General features: G+C 37.6%; 2 protein-coding genes across 12 annotated transcripts in view; one reads left to right on the forward strand and one right to left on the reverse strand.

Moving 5' to 3' along the window:
• Positions 1-12026, reverse strand: part of caska (calcium/calmodulin-dependent serine protein kinase a) — a 171341-nt gene that overhangs the window by 45084 nt on the left and 114231 nt on the right. For all 11 annotated transcript variants that reach the window (XM_079427334.1, XM_079427341.1, XM_079427340.1 and 8 more), the window contains exons 4-5: positions 11656-11733; positions 11344-11416 (exon numbers count right to left, since the gene is read on the reverse strand). In XM_079427334.1, the coding sequence (XP_079283460.1) occupies positions 11344-11416; positions 11656-11733 (151 nt within the window). The remainder of the gene's footprint in view (positions 1-11343; positions 11417-11655; positions 11734-12026) is intronic.
• gpr82 (G protein-coupled receptor 82) lies at positions 6846-10958 on the forward strand. The gene is made up of 2 exons (XM_079427343.1): positions 6846-6923; positions 7702-10958. Exon 2 carries the CDS (start codon positions 7732-7734, stop codon positions 8830-8832), a length of 1101 nt encoding a protein of 366 aa, XP_079283469.1. The 5' UTR covers positions 6846-6923; positions 7702-7731; the 3' UTR covers positions 8833-10958.

The raw sequence follows: 12026 nt of genomic DNA on the forward strand, positions 1-12026 counted from the left end.
CAAAATGCATGCGCCTTACCATGACACTGATGTTGATCTAGCTTCTTTTCTTAATGTTGACTAACGCAATCACACGTTAGTGGGCGGAGTTAGTGTAAATAGCCTTTGCCAACAAGATGGGCTATTTGCACTTAGTGTAAATAGACACTCCGTTATACAGGTCCTTCTCAAAAAATTAGCATATTGTGATAAAGTTCATTATTTTCTGTAATGAACTGATAAACATTAGACTTTCATATATTTTAGATTCATTACAACACAACTGAAGTAGTTCAAGCCTTTTATTGTTTTAATATTGATGATTTTGGCATACAGCTCATGAAAACCCAAAATTCCTATCTCAAAAAATTAGCATATCATGAAAAGGTTCTCTAAACGAGCTATTAACCTAATCATCTGAATCAACTAATTAACTCTAAACACCTGCAAAAGATTCCTGAGGCTTTTAAAAACTCTCAGCCTGGTTCATTACTCAAAACCGCAATCATGGGTAAGACTGCCGACCTGACTGCTGTCCAGAAGGCCATCATTGACACCCTCAAGCAAGAGGGTAAGACACAGAAAGAAATTTCTGAAAGAATAGGCTGTTCCCAGAGTGCTGTATCAAGGCGCCTCAGTGGGAAGTCTGTGGGAAGGAAAAAGTGTGGCAGAAAACGCAGCACAACGAGAAGAGGTGACTGGACCCTGAGGAAGATTGTGGAGAAGGACCGATTCCAGACCTTGGGGGACCTGCGGAAGCAGTGGACTGAGTCTGGAGTAGTAACATCCAGAGCCACCGTGTACAGGCGTGTGCAGGAAATGGGCTGCAGGTGCCGCATTCCCCAGGTCAAGCCACTTTTGAACCAGAAACAGCGGCAGAAGCGCCTGACCTGGGCTACAGAGAAGCAGCACTGGACTGTTGCTCAGTGGTCCAAAGTACTATTTTAGGATGAAAGCAAATTTTGCATGTCATTCGGAAATCAAGGTGCCAGAGTCTGGAGGAAGACTGGGGAGAGGGAAATGCCAAAATGCCTGAAGTCCAGTGTCAAGTACCCACAGTCAGTGATGCTGGTGTTGGTCCACTGTGTTTTATCAAGGGCAGGGTCAATGCAGCTAGCTATCAGGAGATTTTGGAGCACTTCATGCTTCCATCTGCTGAAAAGCTTTATGGAGATGAAGATTTCATTTTTCAGCACGACCTGGCACCTGCTCACAGTGCCAAAACCACTGGTAAATGGTTTACTGACCATGGTATTACTGTGCTCAATTGGCCTGCCAACTCTCCTGACCTGAACCCCATAGAGAATCTGTGGGATATTGTGAAGAGAAAGTTGAGAGACGCAAGACCCAACACTCTGGATGAGCTTAAGGCCGCTATCGAAGCATCCTGGGCCTCCATAACACCTCAGCAGTGCCACAGGCTGATTGCCTCCATGCCACGCCGCATTGAAGCAGTCATTTTTGCAAAAGGATTCCCGACCAAGTATTGAGTGCATAACTGAACATAATTATTTGAAGGTTGACTTTTTTTGTATTAAAAACACTTTTCTTTTATTGGTCGGATGAAATATGCTAATTTTTTGAGATAGGAATTTTGGGTTTTCATGAGCTGTATGCCAAAATCATCAATATTAAAACAATAAAAGGCTTGAACTACTTCAGTTGTGTTGTAATGAATCTAAAATATATGAAAGTCTAATGTTTATCAGTACATTACAGAAAATAATGAACTTTATCACAATATGCTAATTGTTTGAGAAGGACCTGTATATATGCGTGTGTGTGTGTGTGTGTGTGTGTGTGTGTGTGTGTGTGTATATACACACTAGTGCTGTCAAAATTAGTGTTAATGCAGGCGATTAATTTTTTCAGTTTAACGCGTTAAAAATATTTAACGCCGTTAACACAGGGGCGGGGCTAGTGTTGGCCACCTCACTCACAACTGCAGCCTCTGTCTCTTTTTTTCTTGATAAGAAGTGCATTTTAGTCACAGAACGTCTTAACAAGCACATCAAACAGGAGACGTTTCAGACGCGCGCTTCACTTCACCTCAGTGCCAGGCCCGAGTCAAACAAGCGCGGAAAAGCGTTCTGTACTTAGCGCGTTCTTCAATTGCACACACAAAGGCGCTGGCGCGTGCTGTAGCCCTTACAATTTCATATCAAAGCGCAGAAGAAATTATGTACATGCAATGTCGTGGTCAGTTAAGTCCTGAAGGCGATTAAAGCTGCCTTAAAACTGCATGTATGTATTATATGTTATATATGAGTCACATTTAATCAACATGTCTCTGAAAGGGTTTTCAAAACTGTCCTGGAACAGCCCCGCACTGTCTCCTCATCTAACACACCCGATTCAACTCATCAGCTCCTTAATAGAGACTTTAAGACCTGAAGTGGGTCAGAAAAGGGATAGGGAAAGAGAGCTGAGAGAAAATACGATGCATGAGATCCGCCTCATGTTCAGCAGTTCTCTTAAAGAAACAGCACCCAAAATAACCCATTAACCAACTGCTGTGATGTCCGTTCATCAAAGAACAAAATAAAAAAGGGGGAATCAATAACTTTTATGGCTTTAAGGATTCATCTACAGTATATTTAATTTAAAATTTAGTGTTTGATAACTTCATTTAATTTCTGTATAAGTCCTACTTGCTGAAGAGCACATGTAGCTAAATATGACATTTCTTATAATGGGCTTATGTAGAAGTTATTTTATTAAAGTCTAATAAATATTTTCTAGAGGCATCAGTAGTATTGGTATTAGTGATACTGCCCTTCAGTCATAAAAAAACAAAGACGGTATATTTTTAATATACTGTCTTTATGTTGTTGCTACATTAATTAATTTGAAGATTAAATGTGAAATTATTGCAATACAATTAATTTCGGAAAAAATGCGATACATTTTTTTTTAATTGATTGACAGCACTAATATATACACATACATATATATATATATATGTGTATATACATATATACACACACACATACATACATATACATATATACACACACACATACATACATATACATATATACACACACACATATATATATACACATATATATATATATATATATATATATATATATATATATATATATATACTAGGGCTGTCAACGTTAACGCATGGGATTAATCTAAAAATTTTAACGCGTTAATTTTTTTAATGCAAATTAATAGTTTGATAAGGTTTGACCCCAACTTTTTGCCGTCATCGCAGCACAGAAGGAAATCATTAACTGTAATTTATAATAGTAATTTTCAATACTATTTAGGGCAGACAGGGTGAATAGTATGCACATTGGGACGCAGGGATTGTGTGATTATGAGGCGCCGGGCTAGACGAAAGTGAAGCGAACGCGGAGAGAGAGAGAGAGACAGAGAGAGAGATACTCATATTTGATAAGGGTACAGTGAACCAGCGTTGTGGTTTTCCCGCACAATTGGGCTATTTTGAAAATACAGTCACGGGAAAAATTACAGAGCCGTGGGTTGCGTTTTTTTGGGCTACTTTTATAATGTACCGCGGCCGCACAAAGTGTAGCCTATATATACACGTGATCGCAAAAGGAAGCTATTACAAACACTCGATGGTGGTTTAAAGTGAGTTCTGAGTAAAAGTGTACTATTAATACTATTAGCATGATGCTAATGTTAGCTCTAATGCACCTGCAGAACAGGTCCAATTCTTCATAATCAGTGTTGTGCAAGTTACTTCCAAACTGTAATATATTACAGATTACTTGTTACTGTTATTTAAAAGTAATTCCTTACCTTACAATATTACTGTCTCAGAATTGTAATGCGTTACATGACTCCTGTATTACTTTTGAGTTACTTTCACCAAAATAACTACAGAAGTAGAACTGACAAATTGTACTAGAGGTACATAAAGCTCATAAAGGTAAGAGTAATACATCATTCCTAACTGTAAAGGATCTACTTTTATTTGTGTGCACTCACAATGTCAACAAAACGTCGTGCTTTTATCTTGAACAGGAGCGCTTCACAAAAATGAATCTAAAGTCAGCGAATACATGCCTCACAGACATGATAAATATATCTATAGAAAGCTTTAAATTACTACTTAATGAAATAAATAAAAACGAAAACAAAAACTATTTAATATAATCGTTATCCGTGAAGATGCACTTCTCTCTAAAGGCGCGTCTAACGAGGAGTTGGCGAATCCTTACTATTTCCCCCGGACACATTCATGGTAATTACTTTTGCTGGGGCTTTTGCTTTATTGCGTGTATTTGAATGCAGAACTCTTTAGCTGCGCTGACGACTCACTGCTGCTGCGGGACACTAAACACCATCGAGCCACTCTTGACAGTCGCGGCTTGTGTTGTTTCCACCAGCGCGGCTATTTTTTTCATCAATAATTGATGGATGTCTAAAATATAAAGATAAGGAGAAGCCTAAAACAGGCCCGAGGACCTGCCAGTGTCTGAACTATGACGTGAATATTGGCCCGAAGGGACATAAAAAAGTCAGAGCCCGACTTTAAATTAAATTTTTTAAAAGTGCGTTGTAACGCAAGGGTTACTGAACATGTACTGAGTAAAATATTACTGAAAATTGATTAGTAATGCCACTACTGCATTACAGCAAAAAGTAATCCGTTACTGTAATGCATAACATTTGTAACGTGTTACTCCCAACACTGTTCATAATGCATTTTATCATAATACTTCATGTAAGATCGCAAGAAAATGTTTTGTTGTATTTATTTAGAAATTCTTTTGATGATAGTTGGGTAAATGTGTACTGGGATTGAAGCGATGTGGCTTGGTAAATGTTTTATTGCCAGTATAAAGGCTGATAATGGCTGAATTAAAACAAAAGAATAATAAGGATTATGTCTCATACCTGGCGGAGATGTGAAAGGTTCTGTTTCCTTAAACTAGTTTATGTCATGCATTCCTTTATTTCAACACATTTACAGCTATTTAAAATTTGCGATGAATCGTGATTAATCACAGTCCAGGACTGTGATTAACGCGATTAAATTTTTTAATCGATTGACAGCACTAATATGCACACACACACACACATTATATATATATATATATATATATATATATATATATATATATATATATATATATAAACATATGAGGGGAAAAACAGCTCTGTAATCCACATTCAGGTATTGTTGTGTGCTAAAAATATAACAAATTATACTTCTAAAAAATTGCATCCATAAAGTGAATTAATATGCGTGTCAGCCTGATTCTAGCATTTATTTTGTATAGTTCAACTGCAATGTGAAAATTTCACCACAAGAGGTCGCGAGGAGACCATTAAAATCCTTGGCAGGTATCCTAGCAATAAAGTCAGGGGACAGATCAGTTTAAAATAGAGCTCCTCTTCGGCTAAAAACATACAATAGCATATGTGACAGATAAAAAAATGTTCTTAAAAAACAACTTTTTTAACTAGAAGATTTAAGTCTAGATGATACTCAAATGTCTATTTTCCTGCATTTATTATTTTATGTGATTATTTTAAAGGGGTCATATGATGCAATTTCTTGTTTTCCTTTTCTTTAGTGTGTTATGTAGCTGTTTGTGCATGTATAAGATCTGCAGAGTTGCAAAGCTCAAAGTCTCCCACAAAAAAAAAAAAAAAAGAGAAGGCTGATCCAGACCAGGCTAAAACACCTCATTCAAACACGCCCCCACGTCTACATCATGATGTGGAAATATTTGAGATTTATACATCATCTAAAAGCTGAATGAATAAGCTTTCCATTGATGCATGGCATGGTTTACTTAATATTCTAATGATTTTTGGCATAAAAGAAAAATGGATCATTTTGACCCAAACTATGTATTTTTGGCTATTGTTACAAATAAACCCCAGCGACTGTTCGCGCAAAGAAAGAAGGTGTGGTTTCAGTAACCGCAGTAGTGTTGATGCAGCCATGTCAGGGACACGCTGTGTGTTTCTATGTGAAAGCAAAAGCACTTTATTTGGCCTTCCAAAAGTAGATGTAATTAGGAATCATTGTTAAGATTTGTTTACAACAGAATAGCACAACCCAAATGTTCGAATTTGTGCAACGTATTTTATGGATGACAGTTTCGTGAACCTAGGAGAGTACAAGGCTGACTTTGCTATGACAATCTGGCACTTCTGAATCAGCGACTAAGTATGTTTTGTTATTAGTTTAAGTATTTGCTATTGACTGTTCAAATATGGAGTTTGCGCGTAACGTGTCGTGTGTGTGTGTGTGTGTGTGTGTGTGTGTGTGTGTGAGGGGAACACAGTCACATCACAGCAGAGTGTACAGCCTATCAGAAATCATCTTAACCACGGCTTGTGTACTGCAAATACATACAAGCATCATCACTGTCTGTCACCCTTTCGGGCTTGAACTGATGGTAATACTAACTTGAAAGCTGAAGCTGGTGATTATGGTAAGGAGGTTAAATTTCCGACTCGTGCTTGTGATGTCCAACCAATCACAATGCACGGTGTCAGCTGGCAAATCAGAGCAGACTGCGCTTGTCAAAAGGAGGGGCTTTGTAGAAAATGGGGCATTTGAGAGAGGCGGGGCATAGAGGAACTACAATAATGTACAGTATTTGAAAAATAATGTGCATTAAAGCATGTCAACATATTCTGTTACACCAAATACACAAAATAATGATCTTTAAAATAGCATCATATGACCCCTTAAACAATTCTAAAAAAAATAATTTACGATACTTTGTGAAGCAATGGTTAACAAAAAACACCTTTTACAGTCTCACAGAGTTCTGCTATCAAAGGCAAGTGCTTCTGTGAAAGGAACCTTGCGAAAGAGAATTGAGCAAACAGTCATGCTCAGACTGTCACTTCCGTTAGATGGCCAGTCTAGGGAGGTGGTCCAAAGCAAAGCAATTTACTGATGCCTGTTACACACATCAGTGACTGCATTTAGAGAGGTAAGTGTATTACATTGCCTATATTATGCATTATATTCTTACTCTGATATTGCTACACAAGTAAGTCATTTACAATTAAAACACTAAAATATTTGTTTCAACTATTTATCTTAGAAACTGTGAATATTTAACAATTATTTTGAGCTTCAGTTGTGCTATCCCCATTAGAGCACCAACACAAAAACTGAAAAGTAAAAGGACATTTTAAAGTAAAAACATTTATTGAATGAAAAGTCCACATATTTTTAATTTTACAGATCATATATTAGAATCAATTTAAGAAAAAGACTAAAGAAAACAAGTATGCAACACCTATTTTTTTGCTGTTTTGCTGTTGTGGCTGCTGTGAAATGCTGTAAAAACTCATGCACACTTTACTGCAGAAAACTATGTAGTAATGACTACAGAATATCTGCCAACATTATATATAGCTATATATCTTTCTTTTTTCAAACAACTTAAAAATGTCCTGTTACCCTGATATTTTGTCCAGAGATATCACCTATGTTTAAAATGTTCAGCATGCCATAAAAAGCTGACGTATTGTGAAAGTGGTTTATCAGCTTCTGCAATTGGGTTAGGATATTTACAGGAATGTAAGCGATATCCATAGTTACTTCTGTAAATAAAAGAGAAAGGAAGCTCAGGTTTTCATTAGAATGTCATTTCTACTCACTGTATGTACTAACAGTAAACCCTTAGCTGTAAGTAAAATCTTATTGTGTCCTTAACTAATTTTTAACAATAATATAACCATTTACATTTTTTCTTCACTCAGCTATTGGGAATCTCTTTTTTCCAGAGCTCAATGGCAAACGATTCACATGCTGAATCTTACCTGTGCAAAACATCCACTACAAGTGTAGCTCTGCCCATTATCTACACCATTATGTCTCTCACTGGCCTGCCAGGGAATGCTATTTCTCTCTGGGTGTTCATACGCAAAATTGCCATCAAAACATCCACTCACATCTACCTGATAAATCTAGGGATCTCAAACTTGCTGCTCTGCCTCACCATGCCATTCCAGGCCACATACTACTCACTGGGGACCAAATGGCACCAGCACGACACCATGTGCCAAATGGCAATAAATGGTCTAACTCCAGTGATCCACATCAATATCTGCATTGGCGTCATGATATTGAGCTGGGTGGCGCTCAGTCGCTTCGCCTCACTGATTCAACACTCCCATGCTGACCGTCCAAGCCGGTGGCTCAAAGTTCTACCAGCTGCCTTCCTCTGCCGAAAACGACAAACGAAACTGGCCTATGTGCTGTGCATGGTCACCTGGGCCATTGTAATCATAGCGGTCACATCCTTTGTGGTGCTGTACTCGATCAGGGAGGCTAACGGTGTGGATGACGGCGATGGAGATGAAGCGTGTTACAGCGTAGCAGTGGAGGTTGGCGGGGAAGGATCTCATGTGTTCGCTTTAGTGGCCGTTTCACTGTTCTTTGTCTTCTTCCTGTTGGTCTTATGCGCTTACATGGCAGTGATCAGGCACATCTGGAGGTCCAGGAGAAGCACGGTCATCTCAGACAGCCAGCGAGTCTATGCAAGAGTGTTTCGGAATATTGTTGTCATTATGGTGGTGCTGGTGGTCTGTCTCCTGCCGCACCACATCTACAAAGCCATCTTTATTCATATCATCAACGAGCAGTCTTGGTCTGCATCACCTCCAAAAGACGCTTGCCATCCGCTCTCCATGTACGTGGAGGTGAAGAACATCCTGCTCTGTTTAGCAACTCTGCGATGTAGCACAGACCCCATCATGTACTTCCTGCTGGACAAGATGTTTCGTAATCATGCGCTTAGCCTGCTGAGATTACGCACAAGCGCAAATGACAGTCAGTCATCAAAGTCTAACATGGGACAATTATCTCAGGCAACAAGTACGTGTCTTTAGACATTACTTGAGAGGAAACTGTACACAGACACAAAGGAGTCTCATTGTGAGCGATGTTTCCTTACAGAAAAATGTTGTGTAGATGCACACAACCATAAGAAAGCGAAACTTCCTTAACCAGAGCTAAATAAATGGGCATTTCTTTATCGGTCCATTGTTCTTCAGTATGGATGTGAAGCTTTGAGAACTCTTGTGTGCAATGACGCAGTGCTAAGAAATTCTTTATAAAAGAGGATACGTGGAGAGGCACACAGTGGAACTCAATGTAAACAAGTATTTAGCAAGTTGCAAGTTCCTATAAAGTAACCAGATGTTTCAAAAAGCAGCTACAAGTCAGACTGATGCTTCCGTTCCCACACCACTTTGAATCGCTGGAGTACTTTGTGTAGCTTTAAATGGATAGTTTAGCTAAAAACAAAAAATTCTGTCATCATTTACTCATTCCTCTGTCATTCTAAACATCAATGACTTTCTTTCTTCTGTAATGTCAGTGTTTTTTTCTCAGTGTCTATATTTTGTCTTGCACAAATGGACATCCACAATCATTTAGTCCACATAAAACCTGCCTCTTTCTTACATTTGACTAGAAACTTGCATTCAGATAAGTTTTCCAATCACAAACCAATTATTTGAACCAAGTGCCTGTACTACATTTTTTCATGTGGATGTATGATATGGAAGAAAAGGTATGTTGCTATTTCTGTTTCATCACAACTTTGAAAAAAAAGCCATACATTTTTGGAATGACATGGGGCGAGTAAATGACAACAGAATTTTTTTTTAAAAATTTTGGACTATACCTTTGATGTGATTTCTCACACATTTACAGCAAGCCTCATTTTTACTTGTAATGACTATACTCATTTCAGGTTGTTTTTCAAACATATGCTATTGTCACAGGCCTTGCAGGGCTGCCGGTTTCCTTTTTATATAATATTACATTTACCCACTTTCCTGTTTCTATTTGCATGCTGGTTACTGTGGTAAATGCTATGAGCTTTCCACTACTGTAGTTGTGTAAACAAAGTATGTGTGCTTGCAAACGGTGCTTTTATGTTTTTGCAGCACACTCATATGACTATGTCACAGGTAATGATGCATGATGGAGTAGGTATCCATCTACGTTTCTAATAACAGCAGCATTAAAGGCCATTACTTTACAGACAGTAAATATTACAGTCTGTCAGGAGCTTCAACGTGTGCATCATTACTCCTATAAAATAGCAAGATTATAGTTACCCATTTTGCTTTTGCACCATCATTCTAATCTCAGCCAGATAGCTACCTCCATGAAGCCATTTTGTCAGAATATAGTCAGTTAAATTAAAAGGCAAATCTTAGTCTCAGTGTATCCAGACAGAATACTTAAAAAGTTGCTTTGTGAAGTATCATATCAATGGTGCATATACTAAACATACAAAGCAATTCACAAAGAACAATATTAATGTATGAGTAAGATCATAAAAGTGAAATCTTTCTTCCTTCATTCCTTGATGAATAAAGTTCAAAAGAATACAATTTATTAGAAATAGAAATCATTTGTAACATTATACATGTCTTTGTTACTTTTGATCAATATAAATGCATCCTTTCAGCATTCATTTCTTTCAAAAAAAAAAAAAAAAAAAATTACAAGTGAAGACTGTGTGACAGGAGAAAATTATGATTCACAGACCATTGTCATCAAGATCATCTTTGTTCTAATAAGATCTGATTGCCTTGAGGCTGGTGATGGTAGATTTGCATTTCTCTGAGGCAAATGCAAATTCTTAATTTTCTCTTGCAAATCACATATACAGTATAACTCTTGATACATAAATAAAATCCACAATACTAATACTACTCGTAACACACTTTGTCTAAAGTTTGTGTTTGCATTTATTGAACACAGTTCAGAGATACACAGAATAAGAAAGATCCAGCGATTGGTAAGTCAATGCCAAATATTATCGGTAGTCAAAACACGCTTTGAGCCGTAAAAAAATATGTAGCAATTTATATTCATGTTTAACTTATAATTTTGTTCTTTCTGAAGTGTAGCAACATTACGTTTGAGGTTTGTATTCAAAAGCCTGTTACATGTCTAACAAATTCAAACACTGAGAATAAAGGTTTTTTAAAAACCTATCTACATTTCTTCATTGTAAGTGAACCAAATGTCCTGGCTTGATTATTTTTTATTAGCATAACAGCATATATGAAGCTTTTTTCCTTAGTACCTGTAAGCGTGGGCGATTGTTGGGAAACATCATTGTAATGTTTTCTATAGTTCTAGGTTGTGAGTTCAGCTCTTACGGTAAGCAACTGATCGTCAGCATATTAGTTTCCCGTTTAATTCCCTTGTATTGACAGCTGAAGGCTATTTATGAGAAAAGAGAACAGCCCAGTTTATTCTTACAGCATGAAGGCAGGATGGTACTAGAGAAGGGGGAAGTTGCAAAAATGTGAAAAACGCTAAGACATGTCAATGTGTCAGCAGTCATCTAAAGCACTAGACATCACTGAACTTACCTTCACATCCCGGTGAATGATGTTGTTGTCATGGCAGTACCGCAAAGCTTCGAGGATCTGTCTCATGTAATGACTAAAAAAGAATGAAAGCAGGGAAAGACAGAAACCTAGATTAATTTCAAACTTCATTGGCCTTGTCTCCCTGAATGGAAAGAAAATGGAACTAGGTTTGGAACTACATGATAGTGAATAAATGATGACAAAATTTTCTTTTTGGGGATTAACTATTACTTTTAACAGAGAAATCTCAGTCTACAACTTTAAGAATAGCACAGGAACAGGAAATGGGTGAAAGTCCTCAAAAGAGTTTACCTGGCTACTGCCTCACTGTAAACAAAACCAGCATCTGCTCTCTTCACAATCTCAAAGCAGAGATCTGCTCCATCCATGCTGAAAGACAGAAGTCGTCAGGAAACTCATCAGCAATGTAAAGTCAAATATTGGAACAATCAGTTTTAAAATCTATTTCTGGTTTAACTTTACAAATCTGTAAGATAAGAGTGAAAAATCTATTTTGTCTGACCCCACCTACACTGAAATCTCATCCAAAAGCCACCCATAGGGGTATATATTGAAGTTTAAAAACTAAGAACTGTGATGGTGTTGTTATTTTGCAACTTTCAGTGTGGAAGACATTTCTTGCAAGACCTGTCTCGAGTGTGATTTTTGCTTCGCTGGTACTT

This window comes from Barbus barbus (genome assembly GCF_936440315.1).
Source record: "Barbus barbus genome assembly, chromosome: 10".
NCBI lineage: Eukaryota > Metazoa > Chordata > Actinopteri > Cypriniformes > Cyprinidae > Barbus > Barbus barbus.

Coding starts and splice junctions, on each gene's coding strand:
- gpr82 (XM_079427343.1), top strand. CDS start 7,732: ATGGCAAACGATTCACATGCTGAATCTTACCTGTGCAAAACATCCACT.